This window comes from Passer montanus, unplaced genomic scaffold (genome assembly GCF_014805655.1).
Source record: "Passer montanus isolate IOZ18808 unplaced genomic scaffold, ASM1480565v1 scaffold5, whole genome shotgun sequence".
NCBI lineage: Eukaryota > Metazoa > Chordata > Aves > Passeriformes > Passeridae > Passer > Passer montanus.
In genome coordinates, this window is record NW_024369929.1 from 8188300 (window position 1) to 8211687 (window position 23388).

Here is a 23388-nt window from a genome sequence, read left to right on the forward strand (position 1 = left end):
GACACACTGGCTAAACTGTAAATCTCAAAATTTCAAGTAGAGGCAGTTTCTTCTAAAGATGCTTGACAGTTTAGATCAGTCCAATCTTTACAATGCAATTCCATTTAGACACAAAAATAAACTTTTCCCTGTGAGTTTGGTCAAGCACTGGCAGGCACAGGTTGCACACAGAGGTGGTAGAGTCTCCATCCTTGGAGACACACAAAATAGAAGTGGCCACAGGCCTGGCAGGAGGGCTGGAAATAGGCAACCTAGAGAGGAGCATTCCATCTCTACTGGTTTGGTTATGAAAGTGAGGGGTTTTTTGCTTGTTTTCCAGCTCCAGTGATCTGCAATTTTTTTAAATTCTTGAAAAAACTCAAATTTTATCACCCTGACATAAGTTTGATTTTTTTTTTTTAATTTGGAATAATTTATACTAAACTGTCAGATTGAAATGTATTTAAAATTTGTCTTTGGACTTCTAATGCTTTCAGAAGCTAAAGCACTGTTTTGTTTTCAAGTAGCCCATACAGCACATTTTCTGGGTGAATGCTTTATCTCTACAGTTTTTGAGGAAAGAAGAAGGGCAACTCAGACTGTTACCCTTTTTGTCAGTGGTGAGCAATCAAAGTTCAAGGTTTTGTGTTCTGGAGAGAGGTTGATGGTGGAAGCTCAGGTATCTCTGGAATTCTTCTTACTGATAAAGAATGTGCAAGATCCTGTTTCTCTGAATACTGAGGACATCAAATAGCTGAGAATAGGTTTTTGCTTGCAGCTCAAAGACCTTTTAACCAAGAAGATGTTTAGATCAAAGAGCTTTCAGCTTTTTTTAGGGGTGTGCTCATGGGTATTCTGCTGTCTGGTTTCTGTTTTCTCTCCTTGCCCAGGAACATGGGACCTCCTTTCTTTCCTCTTTTCTATTTGAAGCAGTACCAGCATGATTTGAAGTGACTTTGCACACTATCTTGGACAATGATATGTTCCTCTGTTCCAGTATTGAGACCATTTAATGAGGAGGTTTAGTCTTTTGGACTCTGTGAAAACTACCAGCTCATGCTGGTTCTCTCCATATTTTGTGAAAAGGCTGCCAGAATTTGTGAACTTGGGTATTATACACACCTGGGAATACAAGGAAATTCGAGAGGATTGGTACATTTAAAAGTTCAACAGTAGTTCTGTTAATTTCATATCCACCTTTGCTGTTATGTGTCCCTGTCAAAGCTACAAGAAAAGTGGTCTCCTTTTAATTAAATATTTCTTTCAAAAGGTAGTGTAAACTTATGCTGGAGAATTGATCCATCCTCATGGATTTAAAGCAATTGACTACAGGAAATTAGCAAACAGATATTTATCTAGTAGACAAGTATTTCTCTGGTAGCTAATTTAAAAAGTAAATTTACATTATAGTAACAATGGAACCAAGAGCAAATGCATGCCCACTGGTACCTCCTTCTCTAAGAAATGGAGGAGCGAGCTTCTGCAGGACAAAGTGACATTTTTGTCATGGCCACTGTCACATAAGAATTTCAAATTGTACAATTAAGACCTGTCAGATATAGAGTCACCTAAAATATTATGTTTTGATTATGAGTTACCTATCCCTGGATTTTAAAAAAACCCAAAACATCAAAAAGCAGAGCTCTGTGAACTTTCTCTGGTTGGTACAATTCAGGTACCTTCAGCTGCTGTCGCTTTCCTGCTGGTTCAAGCAGCACAGTCCTGGAAGGAGATGCTGCACCTGGATCATCTCTGTGCAAAGGCCACCTCACTGCCTGGCCATCTGCTCAGCTGCCAACAAATGAAAACACAAGAATTTGTGGACTCAAAGATTGCAGCAGAAACAATTTTCACAGGGAAGTTTTTCTAAAAAGCTAAAGGGAGGAGAAAGTTCAGAAGAATGAAACTGAGATAAAAGTCCTTTTAGTTATATTTTTAAGGCAGGCACTGATAAAATCTTGCAAAGGGTCACCATTATGTTGTAAATGCACCCATACAGTTCCTGGCAGCTACTGATTTTACACATCTAAATAGAGATGTGTGGAGGCACACCCTTGGCAGTTTTGCACAAGACTGTGGCCTGTGTTGGTTAAGCTCTCACTCTTTTCTGAGCAGGAACTAACATATCATATTCCCAAATACAGGATATGCTTACATTCTACTTTAGATGATGGGTTGGGTAATGTATCTCTTTTTGTGCACTCATGGAGCATGTAAAAGAACATTCTGAATTGCATGTGCTGAATGACCTCATTAACCTGATATTCCTTGCTATTGCTATAGAATATCGTTAATGCAGATTTTTAAACTGGAAAACCCACACTCTCTGTTGCCTGATTTGGATGTGATGAGTCCTAGCACAAAGTTGAACTGGAGTTACTGGTTTTGCACTCTGAGCTTGGTGTGTTTGGTCATCGAGCCCTTTGTGCTGCCATCAGAAAGGCACCCCCAGTCCTCTCCTAGCTTTAGTGGGGATTTGCCATCCCAGCAAAGCACTGAACAACTGAGAAGCCTCACATGCCATTCCCTGCATCTGTGTTTCAAAGTCAGAGGTGACTGCCTTGTGCTCTGGCCCTTAGTTAACACTTAAATGCAGTTGTTAGAGAGGAGCTGAACTGTTCTGGTGGCCTTCAGGTGATAGCAGATCAGCTCTCTTATCTCCAAAGCCAGGCCCCCCTCTCTGGGGCTGTGTGGTACAGAGATGCCAATGTTATTTCATCAATTTGAACACCTGAGCAGTTTTGTTACTTGAATTTAAAGACATCCATTGTCTGTGAGATTGGAGTCTAAATCAGTCACTGGGAATAATTTGTTTAATGACTGTTAAATATGCAAAATTAACTTTTTGTACTGTTATTCTCCTGGTGTATCTTGAATTTACCTTGGATTTTATTACCTATTTCTGTATGCTCGTTTCTTTTGAGGGAATACATCTCAGCTGTTAAAGCTGACACATTCCTTAGTCTAACTACTTTTTGCCTGTAAGGAACCTCGATATAATGCAAAAAAATTATTAAAATTTTGGGACCTTTTCAAATGTGTGACTGAGGTGTACCACAAACTAATAAAGTAACCAAAATTACTAAACCATTTAAAAACTGTGAAGTTACAGATTTTCTAAATTTTATTTTGCCTAGTTTCAATGGCAAAAAGCCTCGTCCTAGCTGTTCCTACATCATCCCATTCTGAAACAGTACATTTTGAATTGTTGCCAAGTTATGTGATTGTAATGTTATTTGGTATATTATATGAAAGGTATTGGACAAATGTCACAAAAAATCAGCAACATCAGCACTAGAAAATCTTCCACAAATAATGGAGGGGACTTAGGGTCCCATTAATCTGTGTCATTGTATGGTTTTTGCCTTACTGACAAATTTTAAACTTCCATGTGGAAAAAAAAAGCTATCTTCAGTTTTTAGGAGTAGCAGTCTGAATGTAAACTGCTGAGTTACCACTACAGCTGTAGCTGGAGAAATTATTTACCTGGGTAAATCAGAAAGGGACAAACTTGTGGCCAAAGAAAAAATAAGGCATTTGGGAGAATTCACCCATTTCAAAAATGCGAAAAGTGAACAAATAATAACTCTTTTCTGCCACAGATTACTTCACTGTGGGACCAAAAAAAAAGTTTTCTACAGAGAATCTGTTTGGCTTTCAGTGGGACATTAACTAGATCTCCTTATCAGTTAGCATTGGAAACTTTTTTAACTACTTGAACTCTAGCACTTATTTTGAACAACTGCAGAGTAACAGCACATACCTGGTAAAACTTTTTATAGTGCCAAACAAAACCAAAACCAGGTCACTTTCATTTAATGGTAACTCATTTAATTTCTCATCAAGAGGAATGCTGTGTTTTTTTCCCTATGCATGAGTCAGTGTTTCATCCATGTGAAGGTGAGCAATCAAACAGCAGCATCCTGGCTACTGGGTATTGCAATATTGAGATAAGAGCTTCCTACTAAGGAAGGTTTCTTATCCTTTAGGACTTATTGAAATCGTGTTACAGTTGGTTTAATGGGATGTAAAACCTATTGGGGTTGACATCACAAACTTTACTAGGTCTAGTGATGATTACATAATAAATGTGTCAAGGACAGACTGATAGCTTGATTTGAGATATAAAAATTAGATATGGGAAGGAATCACATAACAAAAGGAGTTTTTTAAAAAACGAGTTACATTCAATCTGAGAGAGCAGCAGCTTGCTTCAGGTCCTTAAATGCCATAAGGTATAAAATAATGCTTCATTATTTCCTTGTCATTCACAGCTGACAGGTGTTGATTTGGAAGGAGATAGCAGAGGAATTTTGAGTTGACTTTTGGTGTGAGTGAAAGGTAACACAAATCACGACAAGTAGCAAATATTTATCCTGCAGTGCAATAATTTATAAATTTAACATCTGAATGTACCAGAATTCACCTTTTGGATGACTAACTGCTAGTTTGGGGTCAAATCATGCCGTGTTCTGTACGGGCTGATCGAGGTAGTAAGAGGAAATGAGGTGACTTCCTTCCCTGCCAGGTCACAGGGATGTGTTTCACGCTGGTGCCGGGTCCTTGCCTCCACAACGCTGAAGGCTCGTGCTCCCCCAGACAGCACGAGGCAGAGAGGATGTTGGTGACTCATTTCCCTTTCATTTTCATCCCGAGCTGTTCCTGAAACAACGTGCTCTTTCCAGCTAAGCTTATCGCAGCTGAACTCTGAAACAGTTTGATGTCGATCTCTACAGTTTTGCAGGATCAACAGGAAAACAAGGCATGGAAATTCCACACCTTACACACATTCTCCTAAATAATAGCTTGTACCAGAGAAGACTCATGCCTAGGTTGGCCTTCAGCTACTTTTTCCTAATTTCCTTGCTTCTTCTAGCTCTTGGATTTACAAATACAAAACTTAGAGGCCATCATGATAATAGTGAGAATCAAGTCATATAGCCCAAGTATTGCTGTGAGATGAGGTGGAGAATCTAGTCGTGGAAGAACTGACTCATTCATCTTATGTGGGATGTGACCTTTAGATCAATTAATTAGAAAGGGAAGAAGAGGGAGAGAAGAAGGAGGAATGAGGTGATTTCTCAGAAATGCTTTATGTTGTCAACAGAAGAATTAAAAAATCCCCTATTTTCTCTACCTTGGAAGACTCTTGAACCATTTCCCAAAAAAATTCTACTGGGCTTTCACTGCTCCTTCTGTGCCTGCTCCCTAAGCCAAGAACTAGCACATGGGAATCTGGGCAGGAACAAGTAGTGGCAGATCAGCAGGCTTGGGACTTCTACACAGTAAGAGAGTGAATGGAGCCTCTTTGTTGTGCAATCTTGTCCTCAGAACTCATTTAAGTTTTCCTGGAAAAGCCTAATTTTCCATTTCTATGGAAATTGAGAGTCCTAAGAGCCTAATTTTCATATCTATGTAAGATAGCAGGAATTCTTCTGAAGTTAACTTAAAACAAGCATTAGGAGCTCCCCTGCAGCTGAGGAGCTCCCTGCAACACCCTAATTCGAGCTGGATGCCTCAGTTGCTGGGTCTTCCCAAATTTGCACCTATTGTCCGCAGCAAAGGTGTTCAGACACCAGAATTTACAACTGGACCGGCCCTGCTAAATAGCTGCAAATGCAAGAATGTTTGTTTCTTGTTATCTACAGTTCTGTTAAAAAAAAATAAAAAAGGCGAAAGTGGCTGCTGCAAGTGAATGCTTGGTTTGATTTGTGATCGTGCCTGTCTGATCACTGGAGTGGACTCTGTTACCCTGTGATGCACAAGCCCAGGGTCCAGGTGTGAGCACACGTCAGGCAGCTCAGCCCAATACTAATGCTGACATTCTGCAGCAAGGGGGGAGAGATGATAACTCACAGCAGCTGATAAATGATCAAACCTGACTCTGAAAAACCAAAGGTTTTAAATTATGTTGAATGCTTGGGTTGAGTTTATACATAATTATTGCTATTGTACAGCCATGATATTTTCAAAAGAGATGAGAGATTTTTCTAGGATTTATTTTATTTTTTTAATTTAAGGAGCACAAATAATTTAAGCCAAAACCAATCCCTCATTTTTCCCTTACAAATGTTGTTTGCTGTAGAACAGAGGCTGTTGCAAAAGCTATATAATGACATATATAGTAGAAATTATTGTAGCAGGCTTTTCATTTGTGGTACTGATTCTCCAAGTTTGCAGATTGCATACAGGGACAAAGGAAGACAAGGTTCCTCCCCTGGGCAGTTCCTAATCTAAACTGCAAACTGAGTTGACTGAAGTGGAAGAAAAACGAAATTTCCTCCAGTTTGGCTCGGGTTAGTGGAAGAAATACATCCTCCTTTTTCCTTCCAAAACGAAATTTCCTCCAGTTTGGCTCGGGTCTGTTGGAAGATGCCTCCGAGGCGGTGCTAATGGCGGCACTGCCATGTGCGAGCAGGGCTGGCAAGAAAAGCGTGAACTGATCTGAGCTGTGGCTGTGGCTCGGACAGGGAGCAAGGCCGGGTCCCCTCAGGGGCAGGAGCGGCTGGGACGGAGCCGGGCCGAGGTGACCCGTCCCGCCGGGTCCGTGCCCTCAGGGGCTCCGCGCAGCCCCACGCGAAGCCCTCTCCGAACCGCGCCTTCCCAGCCAGGCGGGCTTCTCTCCATTTTTAACATCTCCGCCTTCACCTCACCACAGGGCAGCACGGCCGCCTTCTCCGGGTATTTCTGGACCCGGCTCGGGGCTCAGCGGTGCTGGGGAGAGGCCGAGGCAGCCCCTCACAGCTCCCCGAGGGGAGCCGGGCGGCAGCGCCGCCCCGCCAGCCCCCTCCTCCTCCCGGGGGCGGTGCGCGCTGACGCGGCAGCGCCGCGGCTCCTCCGCCGGCCGAGTCGCACAATTATGAGAAAGAGGCGCCGGGCCGAGACCGCCGCCAGCCCTGAGTCCCGGTGCGGAGCCGAACCAGCGCCGTCCTCCGCGTCCCGCGCCTCCCTTCGTCCCCGGAGCGTCGTCCTCGCCCGGCCGCTCCCCACCCAGCCCTCCGCTGCCGCCGAGCCCAGCCCCGATAGATGGAGACAGGCCCCGCCACCGCCGACGCCGAACCACGAGCAGGAGCTGCCCGGCGGGAGGAGAACCAGAGTCGGCGCCGAGACCCAGCCCGGCCCTGAGGAGAATGGTGAGAGCCGCGGGGTGCGGGGGTGCCGCGGCGGCGGGGCCGGGCGCGCCCGGCGGGGAGGGCGCAGGGACGGGGCCGCCGGCTCAGACCTGTCCCAGGCCGCGCGGTGCCCGGGGCAGCCGCCGGTGCCGCGCCCCGAGCAGCGGCGGAGGCAGCGCAGCGCTTGGAACCAGAGCTCCCGTTAGTGCTTTGGTCCAAAACCGGAATTCGCACGGTGTAGTTCTCTGGGCTGCAGCAGTCCTTCCCTTCTGGTCTTTACACCTATTTGGTTTTTGCAGTTTCAACATGTTATGCATAAAGGAGCATATATATGCCTAGATTGGCATGGGCGTCTGCAGAGAAAACACAATTTCAATTCCTGCTCTATGTTCTGGTTGTTAAACGGTTCTTCATCCCTATAAGTTTATTCCTTAATATTTCAAGAATTTAGGTGACTTATCGCATCAAGTGCTTTCAAGTAATTTTGAAAATATAAGTATAAAGTCTAAATATATGGATTTCTACAGTCTGCTTGAACTTCTAGTAAGATGCTTTGTTTCATTTTAAATAAAGTTTTTTATTTCATGGTGTTTTCTTAAAAACCACGGGAATTCGTGCCCATGAATCTTCCATTTCTGAGTATATCTGTGAACTGTGTGGAAATGTGGGCTGTGTTCTTCTAGAAACTGCAAATCCAGCACTCCTCTAGGAAGAAGCTGAAAATGCAACCCATTCTGGCTTAAAAGAGTGCTTGGCAACTGCCACTTGCGTGGTACTTGCTCTTCTCACCTGAAGTGGTTTGATGTTGGGTTTAGTTTTGAGGAGTGGGGGATTTGGGTTCTTTTATTTCATTTTTAAAATTTAGCTCTGGTGGGTGTATTTTTGGTGCTGACATAGCCTAGAAATGTACAGATTGGTTTTAACCATCATAGTTCTGTACATGTGAGACTCAGCAGCCTTTCTGGCAATGTAGTGTGTTTGCAGGGTTTAATATTTCTGTGTGTTTACCAAATGTTTTGAAACCTCTGTTAAACAGGTGTTTTGGTTGAGATGAATATAGGACATTTTATGCAAGCTCATTTTGCTAAAAATTTCTCTGCTGCTCTATGACTATTTAGCAACTTTGAATAATTGCTGGATGGTGTCCAACATTAAATCAGGAATTATTCTGAGGAGTGAGTTGTTCAATGTGGCAATTCCGGCTGTTCAGTCTTTTTTTTTAAATGTGTCTGTGTGGGTGAGATAAGTGTCTGCTAGATCATCCTTCATACCTTCTGGTGGGAGGCCATTCTTGACTTTGCTGTTTCAAGGCAGGAGGGGGGGAAACCTTTGTGCATGTGGAGCTCTTTAGGCTGAGTTTGGACTGTTTGTACCTTCGTTTCCTGATGTTGTACTTTGATACTTTTTTGCTTGCTTGAGCTCAGCAGTGGAAGGGTAATGTTCAGTTGTCATACAAAGGCACCTTGAAACATCACCTTGCATTTGACAGTTATCTCACACTGTCTGTATCAGATCATCTATCTCCCCACGTGGATTGTCTTGGAGAGAGTTACTCCGTTGTGTTTTAAACTTTCATTTATTTTCTTGTCCCTTGAGGCTGTGCCTAACTAGTCTTGCTGCATTACCATTTTGTCTTACCACATCAGCCCAGCTTTCTCTGCTCTCCTGGTGATAGACTGCAGCATCCAAAGTCCTCTCCTTTTCTCATCGTTATCTTTGCCACTTGCTGTGTTTCCCTTTCCTGGAAACTTGGACCAACACCCAAATTTTTCATGCTTCTCTTTCATGGCCCATTCATGAGGTGCATTTCTGTTAACCATTCAATCCTTGTGGACAGTCATGACAGATGAGCTTTTTCTTAACAGAACAATATTGTTTTGAACTTCAATAACTGACTCTGGCACAATAGATTTTGGCTGTACTGGTTTGCTCTTTGACACCAGAAATGTTGCAAATAAATCTCTAAGAGGACTTGTCAAAAATTGTGTGTGAAGAGAGATCCTGATAGAATTTTGCAGTCTTGAAAGACTTGAGAATGGATTTCTATATTGTAAGGCTTTGAAATACCAGGACAATATGAAATTATACTTCTCATGCCAAAATATTTAACCTGAAAAACATGTCTTTTTTTTTTAGCTGATATTTATTTCTTTTGGAATTCCAAGTTTCTTTCAGCAGTGTCTATGTTGGTTGTGATATTTACATGCCCTGTTTATTTCCTGAAACAAGCAACACTAGTTCTGTTTCTTTTCCTCTCTTTTTTTAAGGGCAGACTGATAGTAAAATCAGTGTGTGTGTTTTTCAGAATTGAAGTTTTGGTTTTGAGGTGATGTTTCTTATGTCTGTGAGTAATTCTGTCTTGGTGCATTTTACCTGCAGTGGTTGAAATTTCAGCAGCTGACTTTTCATCAGATAAGTTACTGAATAATCTCATTCTCTGTGTGTATTTGGATAAGATAATTACATAATTATTAAAGCTATGTCACTTTTTACCTCTGATACTGACAAATAGCTGTGGCCCCTGACAAATGAGTCTGTGCTTCATTGGTTCTACAAAAAATAGTTCACTTGACCTGTGGTAAACTTGAACTTTTGTTGCACACTTTCTTTGTATTCTCTGGCCTGAAGCCCTCTTTCCTCTATTGTAGTCTCTGCAGTCCTGTTATTGTCTTTTTTAAAATTTAATCCCTTTGCTTTCCTCACATAAGGAGAACGCAGAGGTGATGGTGTCGTATATCGTGATACAGCCAGTACTGAAAGTAGTCTATCTAATCTTTGGTTTCTGTTATTTTTATTATGAGAAGCTTGACTTTTCTTATGCTTAAATTGTAGGTGTTTTTCTGTTTTAAGTAATAGAAAACGAATCTAACAAAAGAACAGAAAAAGTAAACTCCCAAAACCTTAGTGTTGGCCAGCATTGCTCCCCATCCTGGCTCCGCACAGGATTAGCTGGGCATCCCTGCTGCTGGGCAGGAGGGCAGGGAGGATGTGCAGGGGGGCAGGGCGGATGTGCAGGGGGGCAGGGAGGATGTGCAGGACGTGATTTGTCTTCTTGGTAGCAGCCAGTCCTTAAGCTGCACCTGAGCTGGGTGGGACACAGCCCTGAGCAGCAGTGGGGGTTCCAAGAGCAGTCTCCATCTCAGCTGTTCACTGATGGAAGGAGCGCTACCTTTCTTGAGGAGTGGTGAGTTTCCTTCAGCCTTTACACCTATATTTTGCTTGGTATGTAGAATGTGAGCCACTTTCTTTAACTGCCGGGTGTGCTGGACCCACAGACAACCTGAGTTTGTTTTTTTCCCAGCTATTACAATTTTTGCACAGAAGAAGGGACCACGCAGGTGGTCTAATTGCTGTTTGGTGAGCAGAGGACAGTTCTTACTCCTGTGTTCTTTCCGGGAAGGAAAGGCCAGTGAACTTCTGATGGATAATGAAAAATATAAAAAAAAACAAGAGAGAAACTGTATATGACTTGTTTTTCCTTCCAAACATTGAGTGAAAAGTGTCCTGAATATGTGGGGAATACAGGGAGTAAAATAACTGTATTGCTAATAGTGGTGCTGGTAGTTCTGAAATCTGCTTTATGAAAGGGCAGAGTATTTAACTGTGGCAGGTGGTTTGACAGCATATGGTATAAGGATGTTGCAGGATTAGTCTGTAAGATAGATGTGGTTGATTTCCAAGGAGAATTTAAAGTATGGTACCAAACCAACAGCACATTAAAGCTTGGTTTATAGGTTATGCAGTTTTTGCCCCTTATCTAAAGGAAAGTTCAGATGCTACTGAAATGGTAGGCTTGGATTGAACCTTAATTATGGGTATTTCTGTGTTTCTTAAAAAAAAATCCTAAGAGTTGCATCACAATTAATTTATTTAATCTTTGTATTTTTAAGAACAGTATAAGTTCTTTTCCCTGAAGATTTGTACAAACTCATTCTAGTTTAAGCGTTTTGTTGTCATGTTTTCTGAAGTGTTTGAACACTCTGTTTATTGCAAATATGTGATTGCTGAGTTAATGTATGTCAACCCATTTTCATTTAATTTGTTCTCAGCTCAAAGAGCATAGAGTAAGGTTTGTGTGATGGCATATCTGTTGATTTTTCTACAGCTGCAAAATCAGAATTTTAGAGGCTGATTCAGTAATCAAGTTACTACTCTGCTGCATGCAGTGGGACAACTGATGTTTTTAGGTCATCCAACTTCAGAAACACCTATGGTAAACCCTCTGTGAAGCTTTAATGGGACTTCAGCCTGTCTGTGGAGAACCCTAATTTACATCATATACAGTCCAACACCAAGTGCTTATTTTGTTTAAATGCACATCATGTGTTTTGCCTTTAGCATTTGCCATTAGCACCAGGCCAATACACAGTTTCAATGAGTGTAGTTGTGTGCTTATAATTTGTGAAAATTATGCACATATGAGTCTTACCAATGTCTGCACTTACTGATAGTAATTTAATAGCAAGTATTTGAGGCCTCTTTTTCATTTGGAGAGTATTGGACCTCTTTTTCAAGATCTGCAACAGCCTGGTCAAGCTTTTTGTTTCTTTGTCATGGTTCCCAAATGCTGGAACCATGACATGACCATGGTCTAGATGACTCCCAGTGCTATTGGATTCTGCCTTTAATTGTTTACTGCTAAACTGAGCAGATGTAAAAAAAATAAAGAAGTTGCCGTTTTGAGAATTGGCATATTGAGATTAAGTTCTGGTTTGCTGATTTTAATTTTTTGGTTTGATTTTTTACTTGCAACCTTTTGGGTAATTAATGAAGTATATTTTTGCTGTGTTACACTGAATCATTCTTGCTTGAGAATACTTTCTCAGTTACAACTCTAAATGAGTTTAATCTAGGTGTTCAGGCTTTTGCTATAACTCTGTAATCCTCAAAGCTTGGGAAAGTGTCTGTTACAGCTCAGTCAGTGGTAGCACAATGGTTTTTGTAATTGAATCCCAGCTTTTGTTCCCTGCTTTATTCCCACTGAGCTCTACTTATTTTCTTTACCTTATCTACTTGATTCTTGTCACCTCTGCTCAGAATTTTCACTTTGTAGTCCTAGTCCCCTGACTTATGCTGGGTTGAATTTTGCAAGGTATCCCTGGCTGATGGTTCTTATCCAAATGTCTGCTATTTTTTTCTCTAATGCTGCAGTTTTTGTGAAATGTAGACTTGAAAAACTTGGCTGTAAAAGTTTAATAAAGAAATCTACACTTATGTGTTCTGCAAATGGATTTCCAGATGCTTTTTTAGGAAAACTTAATTTCACAAGCACTTATTGCTTAAAAATTTCTAGAGTTGGGCTCTCCTAGAGCTAGTGTTATTTAGCAGCCCAGTCCTTCCCACTCTTACTCATTTTATTGACAGTATCTTTTCTGACTGACCTGGAGTGCTTGAGATGTGTTGCAGGGCAATTACCTCAGGTTAAGGGTTGCTGTTCAGGCCCTTTGCTAGCTGTTCCATATATGCCAAAGCTCTTCTTAAAGGTGTGTTGTCAGTCAAAACTCCTATAAAACCTGGCTGTGTCCCTTTCACCTGTCCCTTTGTGCTTCCTTGTGCTCAGTCACTGGGGATCTGAACTGAATAAACTTCCAGTCACCTCCTTTTTTTTTTGTGGATTATTTTGTTGGTCATTTCCCTGAACCAGCTTCCATGTGACTGCATAAATGCTGGTGCTGGTATGAGATAGGTTGGGATCATGTGCAGAGGCTTAGGAAAATGGGATTGTGGCACTCCAGACTTGACAGGACTGTGAAGCTGGGTTGGAAGCTCGCTCCAAGGTGCCTGGGATTTGGTTTGTGCTGTTGCACTGGGAAGTGTTCAGTAACCCTGTGCATCACCCGTGGCACATGAATGTTTTCTGGGTCTCACAGCCTTGTGCACAGGCATGGATGGGGCTGTGCCAACACAAGTCAGGTTCCATGGCCTCTTCAAAGTAAGAACCAAATTGCTTTGCAGCCTTGTCTAACTGTACTGCAAGCACTTGGTGGCTATTCTTGAGTACTCCTGTATCGAAATTCTTCTTCACAGAGGATGTTTTTCTTGACCTGCTTTTCTGGATGTGTGCTAACAGATTCAAGATCCCTTATTTTTACCAGATGTGCTGTGCTCCAGTCTGTCTCTGAACTGAGCTGCACCAAGATGAGTTTGATGCTTCCCATCAGGTTTTTTCTGTTGGCACATGATTCACTGCTGCTAACTTGTCTCGTGTAACAGAATATTGCTGGATTTTTTTCAGTCTCCTTAGCATGCAGCATATTTGCTTTTTAGTGCTGTTCCCATTCTTGTTTCAATTTCTCATGAAGCTGAACCTGTTTCTTTGAGTTAGGAGAAACCAAATCTGCATTCTACTAATGTATGTGCCAGAGCTCAGCACAGCAGCCATGTGGACAGGTTCAAAGACAGTCATGCTGCTGTACAACATTGTTAAAATTGCATGTAGATTGGCTTTGTGTTGTGAGTGTAATGCGGTATTCTAGTCTGTGGCTAGAGCTGCTCTGAAAAAGCTGTTTCCTTTCAAAGCCTGTCCCTGGTATTGCTGCAGGTCATGCAAGTCTTTAGGCATAACTTCAGTCACCTGGATAGGTTAAATTATGCATGTGCTTAAGTGACACATGATTAGAGCCTAAAAATACCAGTTGTGTAATTACAGAACTGTTAATCAACTTTCTCTTCAATTATAAAAATCAGTTAATCTACAGGAGTAGGTGCAGTTAATGATGTTTTAAATGTCAAACTCTTACCAGTTTCTCCTGTGTTCCCTGGCTGCATTATTGTCAGATCCTCTTAAACAGAAAGTTTTATTAACTTCAGCTGTAGCAGATGAAGAAGATTAGAAGAATATATGGCTGCAGATGATCTTCTGGGTGAAGAATTTGAGAGAGATTGATCTTGAAGGAGCTCCTGCTCGTGGTAGTAACGCTGCACTAGGGAAAGAATAATAAATCACTGATACATTAGCTGAGAAATATCCCAGAGAACTCTCTAGGAACGTGGCATTGTTGGTGTGGCAATGGCTCTGGCTGCAGAACTGGTTGGAAGAGGCTCAGTCCCCCTGACTTCACAGGCTCCCCTTTGCTGACCCCGCTGCTGAAGGTGTTTGTGGCTTTGCTGTCTGCTGGCCCTGGGGACAGCCCTGTGAGCCCTCACCTGGCCTCAGCCAGGGCCACTGAGCTCAGATGTGGAGGCTGGGATGGACTTTTACCTCTTAAACTGGCATCAGCTGGCTTTGCAGCCAGAGGCAGTGAAAACAGAAATAGCCATTTGAATGACCTTTGCCCTTCTAATTTGTGCAACTTCAGAAATGCTCTTGATGAGGATTTATGCCTTTGCCTCATTAAGCAATTGGTCTGTCTTAGTCTTGGTTTCTTTTGTAAAAGTCTTATGCAGAAAAATGATTGTTTAATTTTCAGCTTTAGAAAACCTGCAGTTTTTGTGCATGCAGTTTTCAGTGTAAATTTCACTGCTCCCTGTGCAACTGGGTGACTCTTCACCATTAAATTCTCTGTAATTGTTTCAAGTGCTTTAGTGAAACAATGTGGCCTTTTATGTTGCTTATATAGGGAAAGAGGGCAGCAACCTCTCATCACCCTTGTCCTGGTTTGGGCTGGCAGCTTGTGTTACAGGTGAGGGTTCTGCAGTGCTGAGGGCTGCTAACAAACGAGCCTTTGTGTGCCTGCATCCCCTGGCTGTGCCCGGTGTTTCCTGGCCCCCAGGAGAAATGTTTGGTCCTGCTAAAATCACAGCACTCTGCTGGACAGCACAGTGCAGTCACCTTTGGGCTGTGCTTTCTTCCTGGTGGAGAAAATGTGCAAGACCAAAGCTTTTCTGCCTTCAGAGAAATCCTGTTCTCAGGCTGTAGAAGGAGGTTTTCTGGTCATGGGCAATGTGCAGAATACAGGTGGACTTGCAGAGAGGGGGAGGATTGTTCACAAGAGCTAATTAGGCAGTGAGTCCCCAGGCTTGCTCAGTGGAGACCAAGGGGCTTTCAGAGCAGCTCTTCTCTCTGCAAAGAGGATGCAGAAAAATTAGCACAAGTGAGATAAGGTTAGTCATTTTGACTATCCTCTTGGGTGTCGTTACTGGGTTTTTGGGGGTTTTCTGATGAATATAAAGATCTTGCATGTAGGACAAGAAAAATCTTTAGTAATTAATGTATTAGGTGTTGAATGTTAATTATACCATGAATTAGAACAAGTCTTCAATGCCAGATGAGAATGGTATTCTCAAATACAAGGTGTCTGTCCCTCCAAAATGTGACCTGAGGCAATATGTTCTTGCTTCATCGGCAGCTCTCTGTGAAATAAAGAAATAGTCTTAACTTCCTTTCCTTCCTGAATATCTGGATGCGTGTGCATTAAAAAAAGAAATCTTCTTGTGTGATAGGTCTGTAGTCTTTCCCTGGGTGCCTAGAGCCTGTGTGCTTTTGGGGATTATTTTGCTGTACCTTGGCAATATGCTCAGATCAGCTCAGCTCTTCTGCCAGCCCAGTATCTTTCTGCTACCAAAGGGATGTCCTACTTCCCTTCTTCCCACCCTGATCAGTGCTGTGTGATTCTTGTGCTTTAGTTTTCTGTCCAGTTTACATCTGAATGTGTTCATTCTGACATTAAAGCTACCTACTTATTTTTTCCCCTGAGAGTAATGTGCTGCTTTAGGGAGCCCAATCAATTTCTCAGAGGGTGAGTGCACAACTGCAGGTGGGGGAGAAGTAGCAGGGGAATGGGTGGGAGGGCAGAGTAGGAACTCCTCAGCTTGTCTTCTCTGACTGCACCCTCACTTTGTAATTTGAAGAATTGCATCTGTGAAAGCCAATATTTCTCCTGTGTTTCTTGGCTTTGCCAGGGCCTCCACCTCCCTGCTGGTGTCTTTTGTTTCTCTAGGATGGTTGTCTTCACTCCTCTCCCAGCAGGCCAGGGAGGAGCCTGTCCCAGGTATTAGTCCAGTACAGCTTGGACAGGCCTTTGTGCCACATAGCACTCAGTGTTGGTGAGTTTTACTGGCATTTAGTATGCTGGAAGAAATTACCATAAATAGAAAACATTTTCCATGTGAAATCTTGTGGTGGTCTGTCAATATTATTTAATTAGTTGTTTCCCCTACCCTGGGGAAAAAAATCCCAAAAACACAACAGAAAATAAAAAAACCCCAACAAACCAAACAAAAAAAAGAGGGTACTTTATTTCTAAAAATAATATATTTAGTTTCTGAGTAATTATTTAGACTTGTGGTATTTAACATAGAAGAGCCTCTGAAAGCATCAAAAGCTCAAACAACCCTCAAAAACAGGGTGGAAATTTTTAAAAGTGCCTAAATAAACATTGTATATTATTTCAGAAGTAATTAGCTGCTTTCACATTTCTTTGACAAACCCAGTTGAGTTTCTTCTTTGCACTTTTCTAGTGTAGAAAACAGAAACTACTTGAATAGTTTCAGTGGGGAGCTTTATCTTCTGCTAAGTGTTTGGGTACATGGATGTGTCTCGAATGCTGTCAGGGTTCTTGTGCCCCGAGGTGGGGCTGCACTCAGCTGCAGGCTGGGAGAGCTGAGCTGCTGGGCAGTGCAAGTGTAACTGAATCCAGTGGCTCCTTGCTATGAGCTGTATTTAAAAATGCTTAAGTCTTTGTAATTCAGCAGTAGGTGAGCTAGAGCAAATTCTTGTTTTGGCTTGCTTTTATGCTAGCTCATCCTCTGTTCTAATCATTCTGATCACTCTAGAGCTGACCAAAACGTTTGCTTCCCCTGCTGTGCCTAACAAATACTGCACGTGTGTACAGGCAGGGAGAATCCAAACTTCCAGACCTGTTTCAGCTGGGTCTTTGGCTGTGTGTTTGCAGGTGGGCCTCTTTCCTAGTTTCAGTAGTTTTGATTATAACAAAAAAGTTGTTTTCCCACATGCTGTGTCTAAACATAGGTTCTGTGAAATTTCATCATCCTTAGCAGTGGTCTGGTGCTGTGTCCTATTTCATGTGCCCACTGGTATGTTCTGTTGCTCTTCCTTCTCACTCATGCTATTCAGAGAAATATTATTGATCTGCCATAATTCATGTGGGCATAGACTTCCTTTTTTTTAATAGATGTTCAAAGAGTTGTCTGAGGCCAGCTATGTCAAAAATTCTTTAGTGATAACAAGTTTCCATTGCTCTAGTGAGTTAATAATAGCCTACTTAAGTCAGGAGGCACCAGAATCTTTGCTGTGATGATAGGGAAGTGTCTTTCTTTGTACGACATGAAAAATAAGTCAGATCTGTAAATTGAACAGGCCAAGAAAGTGGTAGAGCAGGACAAACAGCATCCACCCTTCCAGTTTGCTTTTGTAGTTGTAATGTGCTTCAGCAGATACTGAATTAATCAGATGTTCATGCACTTCATGAACTAGAAAGGGAGGACTTCCCTTAAACCTGCAGCTCCAATATCACTGGAGTACATCCTTTGCACGAGGTGAGGGGTTTGCAGCCTCTAAAGCTGTCCAGGAACAGCAGCTGCCAGAGCTGAGGTTTCTCATCAGGGAGCAAAGAGGAGGCAAATTGAGGGCAGAATTAATTATTTGGCTGGTCACAAGAGCCCTTTCCCACTGCTTTATTTCCCGAGGTGGCCACCACTGCCTCCTTTCTTGCACCTGTGACTTGTATTCCCTGTGTGAATGGGGAAGGGACTGGAGGTTGCTTGAGGAGGACAGCAATTGCACCCAGACTGTGTGAGCTGCTTTACTGCTGAAACCATGCCCCAAGCCTCATTCTTTCCAAAAATAAATCCAGAGTTTATAGGATTGTCTGTTCGCACACCCTCTGTGGCACGTGCAAGGCAAGCCCAGCACTTGCCAGAACTGTGAGCCATGAGCCAAAGGAGCCTCTCCTGTAGTTGTGGTGAGCCGGGAGGCGCAGGGCTTCCAGCAGCCAGCACAGTGTGTCCCATCTGTCCCTGCAGAAAGGACAGGCAGAGGCACCAGCCCTCGTACCCACAGGGATGGTTTGGCCGACTTAAAAAGGCTTGGCATCATTCTGTGTGTGTGGTGAGTAGGAATGCTGACTCTACCTTCCTGCTGGTCCAATTTAAGAGAGTGTGTAGGCTTGCAATCTGCATCTGGTGGGGTCAGAATGATCACAGACTGCAGTAAAATCTCTGGTGCTGTGAGAGGTGAGGAGCGTGCAGACTGTGCAACTGTATCACTGTGGATGAGGAAGGGAAAGGAGGTTGGATGTTTGAAAAAGCAAGAGATTTCAGGTTGGTTTATATGGGTCATTCAATATAATTAAAAGTGGATTTTAAGTGAGGAACCCTATCAGAAAGAAGCAGGGGCTGTATGACAGGCTTGCAGACATTCCTTTCTACTCTGCCATGATTTTTTGTTTAGCTTTTATTTTGTTTTAATCTCATTTGAGCAAAGTGAATATTAAGAGTGAAAATGTTGGCTGAAAAGCTGTAGCTATATTTCTTGTAGTTACAACCACACATTCTTTCTCTATCCTTTTCTTTCATCCATGGTGTTACATGTGAGGGAGTAAAGAATTATTTTCATCTCCTTTGAAAACTCACTGGTTTGTTGCTTCTAGGTCATAACTTCAGTATATACTTTGAAATATTTTATGGAATGCATCAAAATGCAATTGATCTGTGAACTTGGAGGAAGTAATTTATGGTTTTTTTTAGCAGGGGTAACTTTTTTAGCTTGGTATTTCATTAATTGGGAAGACTGCAAATGTTTTATTTAGAAAATAATTTACTTCAGGTCACAGCAATGAAACTGGTTTGCCTTCTGCTGTATTTTCTTTTTCCTACCAAAATTCCAAATTCTGTCAATGAAAGTTGTTGGAAAATAAAAATTAAAATGAGTTTCTCTCCTTGCTTCCCCTCGGCTTTTCTGAAGGCGAGTTCAGGAACAGTTTGCCATCTGCTGTGCTGACACAGTCTCAGGGAGTCTCTGGTTTTGGCAAATTTAATTACTGTATCTGGCATAGTTGGGCACTTAACCCTGAAGGTGTTTATTGTTACATCAGCTGAGAAAAAGCCAGTTTGAAATTACACTAATGGGTGATTGTCTTCTGAAATCAACTGATGGTTCATTCCCTAGTCACCTGGGCTATCTCATACTGTAGAATCAGTTGTGAAATATTTTCTAGGTGCATATTAATATTTATTTTATGCCTTGTTTAGATGGTGTGTGCATTTTCAAATTCAATACTTTCTGAAAAAGAGGAGTTTTTGTATGGTCTAACTGCAGAACAACACAGACCATAACCTATTAAGTAAATAAATTTATTTCTTTTAAAGGATGCTACATTTACTCTGAGTTTTCCACTGAAAGACCTGTATTGCAGTTAGAAGATAACTTCCCAACAATATGGGTAAAGTGGGTTGAGTTTGAATGTAATAAAAATATACCAAAAGTATTAGGACTGTGGCTTCTATTCTGGTGCATCAGGGTTAAAAGGCACCACTTCATAATGCTAAATTCTGTTCATGAATTTAGGGTATTCTTAATTAAATGAATCTGCAGAAAGAAAAAAACCCCCTAAACTGAATTATGTGCTTTGTAGTCATACAGTGAAATAATTCTCTCAAAACCAGCCTGTTCTCCAAATAGCAGATTGGAATAATTTTCATCAAGTTTGAGAGAGCTGTAAAAATCCTTTTTGACAAATCCTGATTACCCTTTGCATCCAAACTGCACGTGGATTCAGGGAGTTCTGTGGTGGCTTCATTACATCAGAGAAGAACTTGATAAAACAATAGCTGCTCTGTTACAGACCTGGATTGCTGTGAAATCTGTTCAGAGCAAATCTCCTGAACTGTTTAATAAAAAATAGGATTGTTGAAGGTTTGTTTTCAGCACTAAGGGAGCCATTGAGAGGAAGATTCTTATCTTTGCTCTCTGGCTCACTTGAGATCTGCTTCCCATGTGCAGAATTGACAGAGGGCTTTCTCTGACTGCCCTCTTTCCTTGCTTGCTTCAACAGTTTTTATTTAACGTAAACCCAGTAATTTTTTTTTGCTGTCAAACAATCTATTTTCAAGACTGCAGCAGTATTTTCACTAGAAAAGTTTTTCAATCCAGAAAACAGGAGCTGTTGGCTTTGTTAAGAGTCCAGTGAAGCCTGGTGAGCTGTTCTGTTCAGAACAGGATCTTCAGCATAGCTGAGACCTCTGTCCTGCATGTTGGCTCTGTCTGTCTGAGCTGATCACATTCTGTGACAAGAGATGCCTCAATGCATTTGGGGAAAAAAAGAAAAGAACCAACTTCTTCTTGTAAATGAAGCTGGTTTTAGACTAATAGGTAATCCTGATGCAGCAGGTAGATATCCTTGCAAAAATTTTCATTTGTAGTGGATTAAACAACAATTAAGATTAAAGCACAGTCCTTGTCATTTAGAGTGGCATTCTTCACAGGGATACATTAAAGCACTGCATAAGTATCTTCTGGCATTGGGATAATGTCTGAACCACTGTCTTTTGAGTATTGCACGTATCCATACTTTCTGTGGAAGTTAGTGCAAAAAATTGAGCTTGACTGATTCTGTAGATACTGATTCAGGAAAAGTTTTGTAGGTGCTCTGTGTGTGTTGTGTATTTTCTGGACAGACAGCACTGTTACTCTGTGTCAAAGAGTCTTTTAAATATAGTTCATAATACTGGCTGGCTAAATGCTTTGTTTTCTCCCCCCTCTTTTAAAAAAGAAAACAAACTAAAATTATAGAAGTATGTAACTTCAAATTGAAGGGAGAGCCAGTAAATTAAATGCCTGGGTTTTGACTGAGCCAAGAATTTAAAACAAGTGGAAGCAAATCTATGGAATTAAAGTACCTAACTTTTTTTCCCCTTCCATCTGCTTATTTGTTTAGTTAGCTGAAGTTTTGAAGAGTTTACTCAAGTGATAAATATTTCCTTGAGGAACTGAGATGTGCTCTGCTGCTATTTTTAATACAAAACTTTAAGTATTTTCTTTGGTAGATCGATGTAACTGTCTTTCAGCTAGCTCTCAACCCCATATACAATGGCTTAGTTACTCAGCTCATCCTGGGGTGCACATTTTCAGTATAACTCAGTTAATTTGTCCTAAAAACAAGTCCAGGTGCTTTACATGGAGTGTGGTTCTAAGTGCTTGTTAGAAATCTTTTCAGTGAGCTCTTGATGTAAAGAAGGCTCTATAACATTAGTGAAACATACTTGAAACTTTTCATTTGGTGCATTTTATTTATGGCTCCTCTTCCCACAAGAAGCTTTCCGAATTCTAAACTACTTGATATGCATTTACCTAATTGGATATTGTATTTATCGTGGTTGTTTGGCTTTATTCAATGTATCTAGCATAAAAGCAACAAGACAGAGGTTCGTCTGGAGTTTCTGCCTTTCAGCTATAGCTGCAGGAGCCCAGTGCCTGGCTAGGGCTGGTTGTCTGGCAGGGATCACAGGTCAGTCCCATGGTGTAGCACGTGTTTGGATAATGGAGTGGGTTTCTCAGATAAGAGCTCCTCTGGTAAGTCACGAAGACTGTGTGTGGTATGTATAGTTACATAAGAAGCAGTAACTTCACGTTGGAACAATGTCAGCGGACAATTCCTTGAATAGACAAGATAAAGGACATTGTTAGTACAGTATGTCTCTTAGAAATGTTTTGAAATTTATCTTGTTGGCTGTGAGTGACCTAGACAGACAGGACTGCTCTGCGGCAGTGCTAGCACGGCTGTTCCTGCTGCACATAGTTTCCACTGTGTCTTCTTGTTTTCAGGCTTGCTGAAACTTTCCTGTATTTTCTTCTGTTCAGGTGGAAAATAAACATTTTGGAAAATTTGAGGCAGTGGAGAAAGAATATAGAGTCTATATTATATTAGTTTTTAAATAAAGGATAAATAAAATTGGTGGATCTTTTCCTTGAGTAAGTATTGCATGTATATTGCAGTATGCCATCTGGTGTAAGCAGAGATTTGAAAGATGAAATATGAGACTGTGTAGAAATTGATATGACTTCTAAATTTGAAGCTCAGTCTATGCTATCAGTAACTGAAATCCCCATTACCAGACCTCCAAAAAGGTCACGGTTTAGCAAATTATTTATTAATTCAGGTCACTTTCCTGATTCAGTGGGGAGCTTTATTGAAAAATTGTCAGGAGAACTGCTGGGTTGGTATTCACTGTTGCAGGCTCCAGGGCAATATAGTTGAGAAAAGTTACATTTTAGTTTTGTAACAAATATTGTTACAATATTGTAACTTATTATCTTACAACAGTATACAGTATCACAAAAGAGTGGGCAAAAATAAACTGGGATCCCTTTGTGCATGAAGAAGTTCAGGATTGCCAGCCAGAAATATTATTCATACCTGCCACATTTATGTTGTTGGAAAATAATGAAAGTAATTTTGAGATCTTGCCAAGCAGGCAGGCTTACTTTCTATAGAGAAAATAATTCAGACTGAACCTGTTGAATCAACCTTGAGAACTTCACAATAGCTTGATAAGGCTTTGCCATATTGCTGTGCATCAATTGCTAGAACTTAATTGTCTTCATTTTTTAATATGTTGGATGAGAGGCTCTTAAAAATATGTGAACTCAAGAGGGGAGAGTGGTAGGGGGTTGTTTTTTATTTCTGAGACATGATCTCATACTGTACTTCAGGGATGGTTTCTCTTTTTTAATTTTTTTTTTCACCTGCTATATACAAAACCTGAAATTATAATTTGTGGTAAAAATTTCCTTCTATAAAGAGACTTGCTAAAGTTATCCAGTGTGAATTTCGGTAAAGATAACGTAAATCTTGAGCATGTACTTTTAAATAATCTTTGTCATTGGAGCTTTGGAGTGCTAATGCTATTGCTGAGTCAAACATAGTTAATATTAAAATGGCAATGGTAAAACTTCCACCTGTTACAAGAGGCTGTGGGATTATCTTGGCATTTAGCTACTTCCAGAAGCTGGAAATAATTGGGCACGTTCTCTTGAGTTTGTAGTTCAGCGAGTACTTGTGTAAGTTTTATTTCAAAAGCAATTAGAATTAGTTCAGTATTGGTGAAACTGTTGGGAGATGACATATTTATTTAAAATAGTGTGAAGTATTTATTTTACTCATGGTCCCAGAGTGGCTATATCTCTTCTAGATGATAGAAACACATCTATGTCCTTTCTGCTTCTTGGCGTTCTTTAGAAGTACTGGAAGACACAGTGAACTCTGCTCAGAAATCAGTACAAGCAGAATGAGCTATCTTGTCAAACCTACAGCTTAAAGTCTGTGCAAAAGCCCTGTTGGCCTCTTTGGGATGAGGAGTTAGTAGTTACTGTAGTACCTCTTCCAAAAAGGTAAAACTT

The 23388-nt window shown here is 41.3% G+C and overlaps 1 protein-coding gene across 5 annotated transcripts in view; it reads left to right on the forward strand.

The window, feature by feature from the left end:
- The first annotated feature begins 6310 nt into the window (after positions 1-6310).
- Positions 6311-23388, forward strand: part of TRPM7 (transient receptor potential cation channel subfamily M member 7) — a 53885-nt gene continuing 36807 nt past the window's right edge. For 2 of the 5 annotated variants that reach the window (XM_039722873.1, XM_039722874.1), the window contains exon 1: positions 6313-7112. In XM_039722873.1, the coding sequence (XP_039578807.1) occupies positions 7110-7112 (3 nt within the window). In that variant the 5' untranslated portion in view covers positions 6313-7109. Of the gene's footprint in view, positions 7113-23388 lie in introns of all 5 variants that reach the window. The other 3 variants (XM_039722872.1, XM_039722869.1, XM_039722870.1) reach the window with 3 other exon arrangements.